Raw genomic sequence first — 16,558 nt, forward strand, 5'->3', positions numbered from 1 at the left:
GCGACATCCGCCCAATGCAGCTCCTGCCTTGGGTTGTGCCATTTTCCTAGATATTCTGGTCTCCGCGACGGCAACCCCCCGACGGGTTTCAGCGCACCATGCTGCCAGGTCGCAAACCCAAATCATCCGGGTACCCCAATGCTTGCCCAAGGACGCCCAGTCCCAGGGCCACAACAGCAATTGCGTCCTGGCCTTCCACAACCCAGGCGTAGTCACCCGTCACTTACCCCCAGAGTGGCGACGTCTCCTCTTATGCACTTCAGAATCCTGCAGTTAAACTGTGATGGACTAACTGGGAAGATTACGGAGATAGTCGATTTCATGAAGCGGCACAACATCCGCATTGCTCCGATTCATGAGACTAAACTCACAGCAAGATCCGCATTGCAGACCTGCTCTGGGTATAACGTCCACAGGAAAGACCGCGAGAGCGGAAATGGAGGCGGTCTCGCGTTTATCATACACCACTCTGTGCAATATTATATATTTGATCCTGGCATCGACCGCAGGGACAATGTCATAGAACGTCAAGGCCTATCTGTCCGGTAAGGCGATGCAAACCTGGAAATCATCAACATCTACATCCCTCCTGCCACCTGTTGCCCCAGTGGATACCGCCCTAATATTAGGGCCTTACTCACTGGCAACAATCGCATTATCTTAGGTGATTTCAATGCCCATCATGATCTATGGCATTCAAATTTGCGGGCGGACAGTAGGGGTGAGATGTTGGCGGATCAAATAGAAGAAACGACGTTCTGCACAATAAACGGAGACGCCCCCACACGTATGGTAGGAAGCTGTCACAGCTCGCCAGATATCTCAATCGTGAGCGCAGAACTCGTAAACTGCGTCAACTGGCAGCCGATGGTAACATTGGCATCCGACCACCTGCCCATACTTATTTCGCTTGAGCGTACCGCCGACTTTATCGTCACTGAAAAACGCACTTTCATAAACTTCAAAAAGGAAAGTGGGAAGAATATAAATCCTTTACAGACAGGCGCTTTGCTGCCCTCCTTATCCCGACTGATGCCCGCCAAGGGGAGCGTGCCTTCCGTAAGGTCATTAAATCCGCCTCGGCACATTTCATAGCCGCCGGGATAATTCCCGAAATCCGGCCCACTTCCCGGCGGAGGCCGCAAACTTAGCGAGAGAACGTGACCTTATAAGACAGCTTGATCCAGGCGACCCCCAAATAAGGGATATAAACCAACGCATCAGATTGCTTGTGGATGAACACAAGCGGGCGAAATGGGAGGAGCACCTAAGAGGTTGTAACCTCTCTACCGGTGTGGGTAAACTTTGGTCCACCGTAAAGTCCCTATCGAATCCGACTAAGCACAAAGACAAAGTTTCCATCGCCTTTGGCGACAAAGTGCTGTCGGACGCGAAAAAATGCGCGAGCGCTTTCTGCCGACAATATATAATGCATCCTACGGTCGACACATAAACACGAATTCACCGCGTCACCAATCACCATCACCGCTAAAGAGGTTGAGGACGCCATTGGTCGTGCTAAACCATCCAAAGCAGTGGGCCCAGACGGCATAGCCATGCCGATGCTTAAAAGCCTAGGGAAAGAGGGTTTCAAATATTTACCTTTTACCTATTATCTTTGTCATACCTGAGAAATGGAAAATGGCCAAGGTGGTCCCGCTACTAAAGCCTGGGAAACCAGCTAACATAGGTGAGTCGTATCGTCCGATATCTCTCCTATCGCCAGTGGCAAAGACGCTTGAAGCCATTTTGCTCCCTTATTTCCAAGCAAATTTGCAGCTAGCCCCTCATCAGCATGGCTCCAGAAAACTCCATAGCACTACCACCGCGCTAAATACCATTAGCACCCAGATAAATTGCGGTTTAAATCAATACCCCCACCATAGAACAGTAGTCGTAGCGCTAGACCTATCAAAAGCTTTCGATACGGTCAACCATGGCTCGTTACTGCAGGACCTGGAAGGGTCTACCCTTCCCCCATGTCTTAAAAGGTGGACCGCAAATTATCTGGGTGGTCGGCAGGCATCGGTGCAATTTAGAAACGAAACATCAAAACCAAGGAGAATTAAACAAGGGGTGCCACAGAGTGGTGTCCTATCCCCACTTTTGTTTAATTTCTACATATCTAAGCTACCTTCACCACCGGAAGGAGTCACAATCGTTTCCTACGCCGATGACTGCACAATAATGGCCACAGGCCCAGGCCCAAAGATCGATGCGCTATGCAATAAAATAAACGGCTACCTCCCTGATCTCTCCAGTTTTTTCGCCTCGCGAAACCTGACATTATCACCGACTAAATCTTCCGCGACCTTATTTACAACATGGACGCCCCAAATGTCGACCATTTTGAACATCCACGTCGATGGCACTACGCTACCGACTGTCCTACACCCCAAAATCGTGGGCGTGACGTTTGATCAGGATCTACATTTTGGTGAGCACGCAGCCGCAATTGTTGCCAGAATTCGGAGCCGTAACAAAATCCTCAAATCCCTCGCTGGCAGTACTTGGGGAAAAGATAAAGAAACGCTCATGACTACATACAAAGCAATTAGCCAGCCGATTACGTGCTACGCGTCACCCATATGGTCGCCAAGCCTAAAAATCACCCACTGGAAGAAACTACAGGCCTGCCAAAATACTGCTCTCAGAATCGCCACGGGCTGTCTTCTTATGTCCCCAGAACACCATCTGCATAATGAGGCGAGAATACTCCCAATCAGGGAGAGAAATGAGATGCTGAACAAACAGTTCCTGTTGAATACCCAGAAACCTGGGCATCCCAACAGACATCTGATTGATGAACCAGCACCGCCTAGGGGCTTAAGGAGTCATCTCCGTAAGCATTTTGAGGAAATACGGCACCTGAGAACTCAGCCGTATGAAGTGAAAAAACACAAGCAGGTCCTTGGTGAACTCCATAAACAGGCGTCAGACCTTTATGCTGGGAATTGCCCGGTGAATCCAGTGCTTAACGAAAATTATCCAAAACTTGCGGAAGAGGAACGCATACTCCCCAGGGAAACGCGTGTCACTCTTGCTCAACTTCGTTCTGGATACTGTAACAGGTTAAACTCTTACCTATCCAGAATCAACCCCGACATACAAAATGTATGCCCCGCTTGCAACGTGTCCCCACATGACACCAACCATCTCTTCATTTGTAATGTGGAACCAACGCCTCTAATACCCCTTTCCTTATGGTCCACCCCTGTTGAAACGGCAAGTTTCCTTGGACTCCCGTTAGAGGATATTGATGACAATTTGTGATCGGTCGCGGCTATTAGGTGGGGCGAGCATTGCTACAACAACAACAACAACAACAACAACGTATTCATACATGCCTACGTGAGATTTTCTGTACATAAGCGCATACCACACTGGAAGTTTGCGTGCCCGAAGGATACTTAGCAAGGCATAGCTTTATCTGTAATCTCCTCCAAGACGATCACGATTTTTGACATCACGCACAGAAATTTGAGATCAGTTTTATTGGTTTGTCGTCATGACCTACTGAGCCTTTTACTTTTGGGCCATATAATCTCTCATTTTATTGTGTCGTTTATGACATCCAGGCAACGTTTGAGAGAATCGACAGTAATGAGAATGCTGATGAACTGGCACGATGAGCTCCACATAAACAAGTGCAGGAATAACAGCACAACGAAGCACAAAGAAAGTAAGCGAGTACCTGGAGCATCCTGGCCAGACTACGTTGATAACCGAAGGCTTCTAAGTAGACCTTTAACTGCCAGCTATAATCTTATTTCATATTTTTATGGAAATGCGCGGCTCTACCTAGAGCACGTCTAAGATTAGAAAAATGCACTGGTTCGGCAAACTTTCTGCCTAGAAAATCTTCTCAATGAAGATTCATGTGCCTGCACATGTCGTTCGAATTCGGCATAGAACATAAAAGTGCCGCCCCGCCAATTTGTAGGAAAAATTAAAAAGGAGAACGACGCAAAATGCAAGAGAGGCTCCCTTAAACTCCTCAGAGGTGAGTAGCGCTAAGTATTAACTTTTTTTATATTTTTTATTAGCGACTCCAGCCGATTGTAGCAAGAAGGTTTTGACTAGCTCTACGACATCAAAAGAGCTTGTTTTATCTATCTATGCGGTGTAGATTTTATATCACATTCGATTTAAAAAAAAATAACCTTGGGGTTCTAAAATTCATGCAAATACGTTGGCAAAAAAAAACTTTGATAAGTCCCTCGTCAGGCCAGGTACTAATACATAGCTCGGAATCATCGGCGCCCTTGGAGTTTTCGAGATAAAAATTTTCGAGATAAAAAGGTCCTGTCTGTGAAGTCGACTGGGAGTATCGAAGAAGGTAAATTGATCGACTGTAGGAACTTTACGCAGTTATGAACGTATTCCAACAAATGAAAGCCCAATGTAGCTCGCTGGCTAGATCATCTTATGCGAATAGTCGAAGAAGATCCGTCCAACACCAGTATTTGGAAGTAGAGGAAAGGTGAGATCTGCACTAAATTGGCAGAGACAAGTGGATGAAGACTAGATCTCCCTTAGTGCTCCGAATAGTAATCATTTATAGCGACACGCGGATAGCTGGCGTGATTTGTTACTCAAAAAGAATTGCCTACGCGGTTAAGCGCCAAATAATAATGATTGATAATGAACTCATAATAATAAATTTCGTACCCAAACAAATTTTCTTGAAATTGCCCACTGTGCAGCATTAACTTTCTGTATGCCCTGAGCGCATACAATTTTTTGTGCGCATGCGCCAATCAGCTATAAAAATAAATATTTGACCGCTGTAATGTCACCACAAAAATACATAAATAGTGCTAGCCGAGATAGATGGAGTGGGCCAAAAGGTTAGTGGAGCAGGTCAGGGCAATAAAGTGGGCCAATGTGACCAATGTAAAATTCATTAACAGACTTTACACACATACAAATACAAACAAAAAGATGTTATCATTTCCATGCACAGAATTCTGTTATTCCTCTGCCAAATAAAAATTCAGTAGTGAATTCTATGGTGGAATGCATGAATTCGCCAAATATCAGAGTGCATTCACCACTTCACCAAAAACTTCTTAGCAAAGTAACACACCTAACACGCGTAATAATCACCAAATAATTAATATCAACTCACCTCTTTGTTGTATTCGAAGTTTGCTTCTCCGACGTTGTCGTTATTGTGTATGTGTTTTGCCGCTGGAAAGGACGACGCACCGGACTAGGACTTGGTGGTATATTCGTGCGACGCGGTATACGCGAATCCATGGATGCGCTGCGCACTGGTCCTGGCGGGCGCGCACGCGGCGTGGGTGGCGATTGTGACGCCAAAACTTTTGAGAAATCTTTGGCCAAATTCTTAATCGCATCCTTACAAGAATCACAGTAATTATCAGCACAGGCAATAGATATATGAGGTTTGACAACATCACCGCAGCCAACATCACGCTTGCGCACCGAATCTGTATTCGCTGCAGTGTGACGTATGGCTGCAGGCGGTAACGTATTGATACCTTGATCAACTCTGCGTGGAGCTTCTGTGTTGCTGGCAGTTGTACGTGTCATTGGTCTGAGCGCTTCTTCTTTCTCAGGTGGTGCTGCTGGTGGCGGCGGCGGCACATATTCCTCTGTGCTAATTTGTGTAGCACAAAGGCGTATTAAGTCACGCGTATCTGTTTGCTGCATCGCGCGCTCGACTTCACTTTGTATGCTCGCATTGCGTTGTTCAGGCGAACATTGTACACCAATTGTATGCACATATGTCATGGCAGTTTGGCAACCGTTGCTATGTACTGAAACTGGCGTATATTGTGTGCCTGTGGATTTGTATATACGTCCAAGGCGTTCATGTTCACCCAACGAAAATGTTTTGCTGCGTGAAAATCCAGGGGAGTCGAGTAATTTCAGTGACACCGATTTGACTTTGATAAAACCTTTATCTTCGGTACTGCATGCAATGCTGCGCTTAACAGCGCGACACTTTTCACATAGCGGCAGTAGAATTGTATGCTCAGAAGAAGCAATAGAGCGCACTTCTGGACGGCAGCTTACGTAAGCCTCGCGCGTTTGTGGGCTTGCCATTACGCTGGCATTGCTTTTTTGAACTTTTGGCTCGGACGATGTTTGCGTCAGGCTGTCTACACAACGCGGCACATACCTTTGTGTACCCATATGCGCGGTTTCCTTGTGTTCCTCCAGCGCGCGTCTTTCTTCATAACGCGTTATCGCAATTTCTGTATGCTCTTCCATTTCATATTTTGTGTGCAGCGTATCGGTAATATTATGCAGCTGTTGTGCAGGGTTAGTGCCTACGCTTCTCATCATATGCACGGGACTACCGACAGCAATGTCGCGCGTTGCATGCAAACCGCACATTGTCGCTACATCGCGCTTCAATATTGGTGTCGTACGCAGCTGTCGCTCAGAGCTGGATGAGTTGGCACGAAAACGCGTAGTTAAACTTTCCAATGAAACAGGACTGATACGTTGAGGTGTAAACTGTACAGGTGAGCCATTTTTCAAACTCGCCGCCGGGCTAGGTGAAGCAGATGCACGCAGTGGTTCACGAGCGCGCTGCAGCTCGTCTTCCTTGCGCTGCAGTGATTGCTGTAAACGTTGCTTTTCGTCGCGCAATTTTGTGAGCTCGTGCTAGAGGAAAGAGGTTAAGCAATTAAATATGAAGTGCAATTTTTCAATCCAATCACAACTAACCTGCAGTTCGGGTATGCTCTTCACTTGCTCTTCCAAATCTTTCATGCGTTTCAAGCTCAGCGCCATTTGTTGACGTATACTAAATAGCGTGTGTGCGTCAGTAGCAGCGCTAGTTTCCGCGCCATTTGTTTGCAGGGGGGAGGCGTATTTTGGTGTAAAACTTTCCAAAAGTGTTGCTTTTCTGTCGACATCGTCCTTGTTTGTAGGTGTCGCGTCACCGTTACTGAAGCTCAACAAACTACTGGGCGGCGGCGCATGTCTACGCGGTGGTGGCGGTGGCGGCACCACCTGTTCTACAGGTGACTTAGCGTTTGCCGCCACTGTGGCTTGCACATATGATTCATATTGCTGCTCGGCAGGTGAGAGCTTCTGATGGACGGGTGGCGCAGCTGAAGTGTTAGTTAGATAGCGCGCGGAGCGCGGCGATTTATTGTCAGCGACGCAGGAATCTGAAAATGTAAGAAGGAGAACGGAAATATATAAAAGTTGTGCATTTCATTAAATTTGTTTGAATAGACGTTTAAAATCTAACTCTCTATGTATATATGTAGATATTTATTTTTCCCCCCCCCCCCCCTCAACCCACGTTTTCTCTTATCATGCAGTTTCACTAAAACAATTTTGATGCGCAAACGTTCCATTAGCGCGCGTGATAAGCAACTGACGAACGCGCTGCGGTACAAATCGGTCGAAGCAAATTTGAAATGGTTTTACGAGTTTACTGGTTTCTTACCAACCGTATTTGCTGCTTCTTCTGCCTGTTGTTATTATGAATTCCTTTATTGTTATTTCCGTTGTTTTGTTTTTTGGCTTTTTGTTAAGCCAAATCTAAAAAATATGCAATAATTTATAAAAACAAAGTCAGCAGCAGGTCGTCAGCGGCAACGCTTAACTCTAACAAACAACTTTAGGCAAGTTTTGTCTGTTCCAAGTCAAAGTTTCACATTTCATTGTCATTTGTCGTTCCGATTTATTGCTTTTTATTGCAAATACCATAATATTATAGAACTTGAACCCCCTAAAGTGTAAAGTGGTAAAAGCGAAGGAAGATATTCGAAACCGCGTTTGGGGAAATGCAAATTGCATCTTTGTTGGTTGAATTATTGGTCTAAAATTTAAAAAATTTATTATGATTGGTGATAGGAGTACCAAAGTACGCATAGCGACAGCTGTCTGTTCACAAAAGGTCCTATCTCAGAATTTACATCGCCTTATCTCGGGATTCGCCTGGTTGTAGCTTAGAAATCGGATGATGATATGCTATGCCTGAGGAACAAATGATGGCTCTAATTTTCATTGAATTGGGCGGTTTTGATACGAATTTGGTTGTTGATATATTGCTATTGAACCGAAAGGGTTAATGGGCTAAAAATATTCCCCCGATAGGCATGTCTGCCATGAGATGTGACTAAAATCTACAAAACCGAATGTTTCAGTGTTGAAGAAAAATTGTTCCTATCGCAGTGGGTAGCTAGAAGTTGCTAGCACCGGGGCATACCGAATTTATATAGAACCATTTACCTTAAACCTCCCATAAGCTTTCGGGTTGTGTTTTGCGGTTAAAAAACAACAACATAGTGTGACGTTACATTCCATCAAAGATATGGACGTAAATTTGAATTTTTCTCTTTGTCGGTGCCAACTTGGAGTCCCAGTTGCTCAGCACGTTAACAAAATATTCTGAAACAACTGACCCCATTTTCATCAAACTCTTCCTCTTTTATATGCCTATTACGGTTAGATTGTAGTCCCTTTGCTTATTTTCTTCAAAACCAAATAACTTCGCGAAGTTTCTATGGTCCACTCTTACTCTTCTTTCCAACTTCTCTTATTCGTTCCTCTCTTTAGCTTACTTTTCATTCGCTTTTTCATCTACTTGCTCTCTTTGCCTCCCCCTATCCCTCTTATACTCCCTTTTGCAGTTCTTCTTACTCTCTCTTCCCGTTTTCTGTTCCTGCCTCAACCTTCACCCTCTTTCTTCTTTCTTTACGCTCTCTGCCGATATATATATAAATTTGCACTGCAAATTTGCATACATACAAAACTGCATACATACAATATAGGTCTGTCTTCTTGGGTCACTGTCCGAAAAGCAAAGTATACCAAATCTTAAAATTTTGAGAAAGCTACCCAAGTAGCACATTGCGACCGAATCGTATTATAAATACAATTTTTTAGAACAGGCCGATCCCCTCAATCTTACCTAGCTAAGCAAAATTTATTACAGAGATTATAGGCCACATGCATAAAAGGGTGAAGTAGTGATTACTTAAAGGTAAGGTTAAGTTGAACTGGGCGGTGCGTGATGACCTCATGAGTGTATCCATAGTGTTACCAAAAGTTCACTTAAAAACTAGGTAGAAATTCTAAATTTTTCGCCGAAAAGTGTTTAGTGGGTTTTGCATATGGCCCATTATGATTGCGTTGCGCTAGCGTAAGCTTAGTATTGAAAATACTCTTAAATAAAAGAGAATATACTCAAAAAGAGAAAAAGAAAACCTTTGCTGAACTATAAGTGCAAGTTTATTTCAAAATTCATAAATACAGTCAAAGTTATTCCTGCTATTTAACCGACTCCTTTCTTACAGTGTCATTTGTCAAGTAAAATTGAGACTCACAAATATTTCTTCACGAAAACGGGGCTCTACTTCTTTTAAAGTTTTGTAAAAAGTAACAGAAATCGTTCTAACTACCTTTCAAAATAAGTTGATAGGGAGAATTGAAGTAACGAATGGCCAGAGAGCTGCTACCTTTAGAAAACTGTTTGAGCATAAATTTTTAGCAAGGAATTGAAACAATCCAACCTTAGTTGTATTTTCACATGTATATACATGTGCACTTAAACTTTATTTGTTCTGCTAAGTGTATAACTATATCTACACTTATGGAATGGTTGCGCAAAAATTTAGTACTGCTAAAGTTCAGTATGCATTATACTCAGTTGCAACTGAAATGTGTCTCTCCATTTTATCATTTTATTCAGTACAACCTGTTTTATAGCGAGTTATTTGCCACTACGAATTTACAATAAACAATATCTAAGTGATTATAAGCGCGAATTTTAACACACTTAATAAGTATTTTTATTTGATATTTTTAAGGAAACCCTTTGTATACCTACAATTATTCCACCAATTTTTCATGCTCTTCAGCTTCGGTTTTGATTTGCGCTTAGCACTTTCGCCGTCATTGCCAAAAAGCAATTTACGATCATTGTGTCGATTTCCGTTATTATTCGTTGTAAACATTTTTTATTGAGTTAATAATTGTTTATTATGCTCCAACCTACTTAAATCTGAGCTTCAAAGATAATCGGAACCAATAAACAGAGCAATTTGTTGCATAGCGGGTTCAGAGTTCAGAGTCATTCTTAACGATTGAGACAACCAAGCACTGATAGCGATTTAAGTATTCTATGAACAAACAACTACGAAACATAAATTTAATTATTTTTTATGAGTTAGTACTTATTTGTTGGAAAATATTTATAAGTTGCTATTAATTTTATATAGACTACTGCGGTAGAATATGGCTTATAACACAACTAACGCTAATTGCACTAGGGCAGCGCTAATGATGTATAACAGTGAAGGCCACAGTTATTAGGACGATGAGTAGAAAATTTATGATATATATTTTATTCTATTTACTTTGATATCACCAATTAATTTGAGATACAAACTTTAGCAGTTCGCAATTACTTAAGATAATAAATATCTCTTTTCACTTAAGTTTGATTTTTGGTCTCTTTTACAAAATAACCTGTTTCCATTTAATTTTTTTTTTTTATATTTTAAACTTCGAACACATTAATAACACAGGTCGACAAAATGAGACCGATTTTTTTGACCATAAACCAGGCGATACTTTCCTAAAGGTATTCAATGCACTGAATTCAAATCTGCACGCAGAATTGCTCTATCACGTCAGGATTTTGAGATATCCTAACCTAAATGTGTAAAAAACACCATTTTTGCCTATTTTTTAGGTTATATATAAATGACAGATTTTTTTTTTAAATACACACATAGCATCTTAAAGAAGAAGTCTTTCTCTTACGAATGACGTTGAGTTTGCTCAAATATCTTTTTTTTTTGCGCTAAGATAGAGCAATTATCGTAAGACTTATCGTAAGAGGTATTTGTTCTACTGCATCATACCTACGTTAATTCAGTGGTTTTTCAGCTATAGGAAAATTAGCAAATTTATAAACTTTAAATTGCTCTATCTTAGCGAAACTGCTCTATCTTGAGCAAACTCAACGCCATTCGTAAGAGAAATACTTCTTCTTTAAGATGCTATGTATGCTTTTTAAAAAAAAAAAAAATCTGTCGTTTATATATAACCTCAAAAATAGGCAAAAACGGCGTTTTTTGCACATTTAGGTTAGGACATCTCAAAATCCTGACGTGATAAAGCAATTCTGCGTTCAGATTTGAATTCAGCGCATCGAAAACCTTTAGGAAAGTATGGTCTGGTTTATGGTCAAATTTCTTGTCGGCCTGTGTAATGAAAAAGAAAAAATAAGTAATTAGTTGCTAAATTTTTTATACTTATATCTCTCAATTTTCACTTTCAAGTTTATTTTTGCTTTTTAACACATTTTCGCCCACACATTCACTACCACTCTTAAACGAAACGTGAACGTTGCACGCCATATACGTTCTTGCTTTCTTTTATTTGCTGTGATTCCAAGTTGGCTTTGCGGCTTTCATTTAAATTTTAATTACGTTCATTGCCGGCTTTTACAACGCCCGCAAGTTTAGCAGCGAACGCGAAAATAGCAGTTGTAAGTTTTAGCAAATTTCATGCATTAGATTGTTTTATTTTAATTTAAGCGAAAACTTACATAAATTTTGTACTTGGAGTATGCAAATGAATCTCAAAAACATTTTCAAACAAATTCGAATAGTCGAGACATTTTTCGAGAACTTGGAACTTTTTATTTAACTGTTTCTGAATTTTTTTGACTGAAGTTTTGTAGCCCAGTCAATTTTAGTAGTACAAGTTACAGTTCTGCCAAAACTCCTATTGATTTTTGAGAATTTCTTTATTTTCTTCCATACGAAGGGCGCAAACTTTTTTCAGCGGTTTTATTTAGCTTGAATTGTCAGGCTGGCTGACCGGCACGAATTTTGTAATTGAAATTTAAGTAACTTCCCCATAAGCTACAAGCTTGAAACTTGAAATATAGTTCAGATATTCAAAAAAATCGTATTTCTAATCCGATTTGGCCCATATTTGGGACACATAATACATTCATGAATAGAAAGCGACCTATGATATCCGATTTGGCTCATATTTGGAACAAATATTACACGCGCCCAACGCTTTTATTTAATTGTCTGATCAACACCCTAGATTGATGACGAGTGTGATGACTAGCACCTAGGACCTACCTAATTATTTTCTAGCTTTTAGTATTATTATTACTTCATGTAAGTATTGTTTTCAATAAAACCGTTTAACTTAAAATTTTATTATATGAAAAAAATCTGAAACGTCCCTTCGAAATAAAACTGTCAAGAATCAATCTATAACTTGAACTTTGTAAGACTGAAATTGATTGGACTACAAAACTGCGTACTCGAAAAATTTGAAGATTTTGCGAAAATTTGCGCGAACGTTCCAATTTTTTCTAAAACCTTTTCGAACTTGCTTTCAATAATTCCAGTTATAAAATTTGTAGACGTTTTTTAATTGACGTAATTTGCTAAAAGTTACCACTGCTATTTTAGTGTTCGCTGCTGTAAAATTCTGTTTAGCTCACTGCAACCTATTTGGGTTCAAGTATCGTTTTTGGTTCTAGCTACGGTACTAGTGCTAGAAGCGGCAAAGATAGATATCGACAACGAGTTTTTTAAAGTAATATAATATACATTATCTTAGCAAATCTAACGTAAAAAGTAAAGCGTTGCAATACTATAGCAACTAAAGCTGGGTATTAGCGTTTTTTTCTCGCTGAAAACAATGCAGCCAGCGCTGTGGCTGCTATCAACGCAATATGCTAGCGCAATTTCATGAAACGAAATGTTAAAGGCTTCATAGAATATACGCAGAACGAAGCAAATATGTGAGTTGAACAGTAGTGCGCTACTGACGGCATTCAGCTTAAGTATTTGTCAATTCCGTTTCTGAGCCAATAAATTCATTGATTTATTTGTGTATCAAACAATTACGCAACACCGCTAACTATAAAGGAATTTGTATATTAGAAGATGGCCTCGCATCACAGGGTCTTTAGTAAATTGAACTGAAATTCCTTTCTCTCTACTAAGAAATAATATATGACCTCCAGTGGCATCATCCTCGGCATCAACTCAGGCGTACCGCAGAGTTATACAGCCTTATTGACTACAGTGATTCTTTTTGAGGTGGTGCGTACAAAGTAGCACAAGTTTTAACTTGAGTGTGATGCGTGAAGGACAACGTCACATTGATGCGATACTCAAAGTACCAGCTTCGTTTCCAAAAAAACTAGGGCTTTTATTAGTTAAACACTACTACCCTTCGCTGCAGGGTAGCGTTAATTAAGCTTTTGCTTATAGCATTTTAAGTTTCTTTAGCTATGAAATTTCTCTGTTACCAATTGCTTTCATTTGCGGCTTAATTGCATTCAACGTCGTGCAAAGTTTTAGCATAAAATTCAGCGAAAACGCAAAGCAATTACTACAATTGGTTGGTTTAATTACTACATTTATGTATTAACATTAATTGTTGACTTCAATCACTGACTATATACTTTGTTTCCACATTTTAAATTTGAGTTTTGAAGCTGTCTTTAACTTCTTTCGTTAACTTCTTAATTATTTTATTGTACTACTTTTAACTGATTTTATAATTTATTTTTTACATTTTATTACATTTGATTTTTATTTAATTTATTTCTCAACCACATTCGTGTTAAGCGTTTCAAATGGTTTGAGCGCTCACAATCAACTGATAGATTGCTAATTAAGCCGTGATTTCGTGCTTTCTTCTTTGCTGATCACGAAGCGTTTTGAGTTTCTTTGGCATCTTGCATTGGAATTTTTTGGCCATGGAAATATTTTGTTCAAGTAATTTTTGTGCTTGGAATGTGGTTTTAAAAGATAAGCTTTTGTTGGAAATTGAGAGAGTAATTTTTTCGGATGCTACATTGGCTAGCAATGGGCACTTTCAGCAAACAGAGTTTGGGTTGATATGTTGCCAACATGTTTGCGTTAGTTGAGTGTTAGAGATTTTGTTGTATGAACGGCGAGTTAAGCCAACTGTGAAATGAAATAATTATCCTTAAATTTTAAGGAAAATGATTTGTTGTTGTTGTAGCAGTGCTACGCCCCATCAAATAGGTTGCGACCGATCACAAATTATCATTAATATCCTCTAACAGTCCAAGGAAACTTGCAGTTTCAACAGGGGTGGACCATAATGAGAGGGGTATTAGAGGCGTTCGTTCCACATTACAATTAAAGAGATCGTTGGTGTCATGTGGGGACACATTGCAAGCGGGACATAAATTTTGTATTTGGGATTGATTCTGGATAGGTAAGAGTTTAACCTGTTACAGCATCCAGATCGAAGCTGAGCTAGAGTGACTCGCGCTTCCCTGGGGAATATGCGTTCCTCTTCCGCAAGTTTTGGGTACTTTTCTTTGAGTACTGGATTCACCGGGCAATTCCAGGCATAAAGGTCCGACGCCTGTTTGTGGAGTTCGCTGAGGACCTGCTTGATTTCGTATATTACTTTTTACACTTGACTATAATATTTAGAGGAAAAATCGTTTTCATGACTAACACTTTTAAATGTCAAAGAATTTCCAAACAGCTGATTAAACATGCTGAGCGAATGTAGCGCAAACTGCTTCTACTCAATAGTTTGCCGTTAATTCCAACCGTTGACTGCCTCCAAAATACTCAACGGTGCGTTCAGAAAGCTATCACTCGAGGACTTATCAACAGCTGTGTTTGCTGAAAACGCCAAATTAAGGATATAATGTAAGAAAAGTATAGGGAATAAACATTTTTGACATACTGATACTTATCGGCACTTATGAGCGGCGCCAAATAATTAGTAAACTAATAAAAATTGTTAGTAAAATGATACAAATTCTTAATATTGTGTAGATATATTCAGCTATGCGCCGCCATTAAAACAAGATCATTATTTTGTTGCGTTTCTAAACAAATACGTACGAAAAATTCGACGCCTAGATAAATGTTTGTTAACAATCTTAAGACAATTGTGCATATGAATCATGTAGTCACATAGTCAGTGATGATGCCAAAAAAGATACGTCACAGACATAGTCATTGGTTCAGCATCTGATGACGCCGTAACACATTCAGCTCATAAGTACCTACTTAGCTGTCGTACATACTGCCTGTTGATGCACTTTCTTGGCCTTTTTTTTCGGACAGGCGTTGTACGCAGTAAATCTAAATATATGCGTGATTTTCTGTTGTTTTAATGGTACTTTGGTGTTTTGTTGAAAATCGCTTTCTTATTTAATAATTACCTTTTTTTGTTACTTAAATTTTTTTTTTATCAAAAACTTGTTTGCTGAGTTGAAGTAACAAATGATTGCACAGTGTTTCTATTAACGTTCCTATCCTCAGGAATATGTTTATTAACTTTTAAACCGCCTAATCAACATTACACAATCAACGTTCTAATATTTCTTTCATTAAAGAAAATAACTTTTCCAATTGATGATCATGAGCACTTTTTCGTAGATATATATGTATATCATGGAAGCAACTTTATCAAACTCAACGACAATATTCAGATATGTGCATTTTCTATTTATAAAATAAAAAATAAAAATATAAAAAAATGTATAAGTACGGAAATATAAAATTTACAATGAAAACCGAAAAAGGCGGAGGAATCTATTATCTAGACCTCACGATAAATATTGAAAAAGAAGCCAAAAAATTTAACTATGACATATATAGAAAGCCAACGGACACCGACACAATAATACATAATACCTCAAATCACCCCCAACAGCATAAAAATGCAGCATTAAGGCATTTGGTACATAGACTTGAAATAACACCTCTTACACAAGAGGAATATAAGAGAGAACTTGAGGTCATATATAACATCGCTGCAAACAAAGCATATAAAAAAGCACTGGTAGATAAGCTCAGAAGGACATATGGAGAACCAAAAAGGAATAATGAAAAGGAAAATAATAACTGGACAACTATGACATATACTGGAAAAGCAACATATAAATTGGCCAACTTCTCTAAAAAATACAACATTAACACAGCATTCAAAACATCGAACAATCTAGGGCGAAAACTAAGAACTAGCACTAACTCAGAGGATCCGTTTAGCAGCCACGGCGTATACATGCTTACCTGCGGATGCCAACATAGTTACCTAGGACAAACAGGACGACAAATAAGAACGAGGTTCAGAGAATACATTAGAGATTACAACAAAAAATACGGAATCCAAACATTATACCAGTGTCTAACTCCGCGAATCACATGATCGAGAATGGATGTTCCCCAGCAAGCATCAATAAAACAGTTTGGGTTCTTCACATAGAAGCAAGAGGCTGACGAATTATAAACGAAAAGATAATTACAATTTCTGACACAATATTCGAGCCTTTAAAACTTGTTTACAAGAAACAAAGTAATCACGCAGGTACAAGAGACAAACACACAGCAACAAATAAACACAAAACAATTAACGCACCAAAACAACAAACCCACAAAGAAGGTCAAACGACTAAAATTACGGATTTTTACCTGCCTCAGTCAGCCACACAAATCGTTCAGTAAAAACCACCCTCGGTTCGGAATGAACACACAGCATATACACATAACTAAATATACACAAGCATCAATTTTTG

General features: G+C 39.9%; 1 protein-coding gene across 17 annotated transcripts in view; it reads right to left on the reverse strand.

Annotated features, from left to right (window-relative positions):
- Positions 1-16,558, reverse strand: part of Kank (kank) — a 159,716-nt gene that overhangs the window by 8,852 nt on the left and 134,306 nt on the right. For all 17 annotated transcript variants that reach the window (XM_067771170.1, XM_067771168.1, XM_067771169.1 and 14 more), the window contains 2 exons: positions 6,706-7,154; positions 5,132-6,642 (listed from right to left, as the gene is read on the reverse strand). In XM_067771170.1, coding sequence (XP_067627271.1) covers positions 5,132-6,642; positions 6,706-7,154 — 1,960 coding nt within the window. The remainder of the gene's footprint in view (positions 1-5,131; positions 6,643-6,705; positions 7,155-16,558) is intronic.

This window comes from Eurosta solidaginis, chromosome 3 (genome assembly GCF_040869045.1).
Source record: "Eurosta solidaginis isolate ZX-2024a chromosome 3, ASM4086904v1, whole genome shotgun sequence".
Lineage (NCBI taxonomy): Eukaryota > Metazoa > Arthropoda > Insecta > Diptera > Tephritidae > Eurosta > Eurosta solidaginis.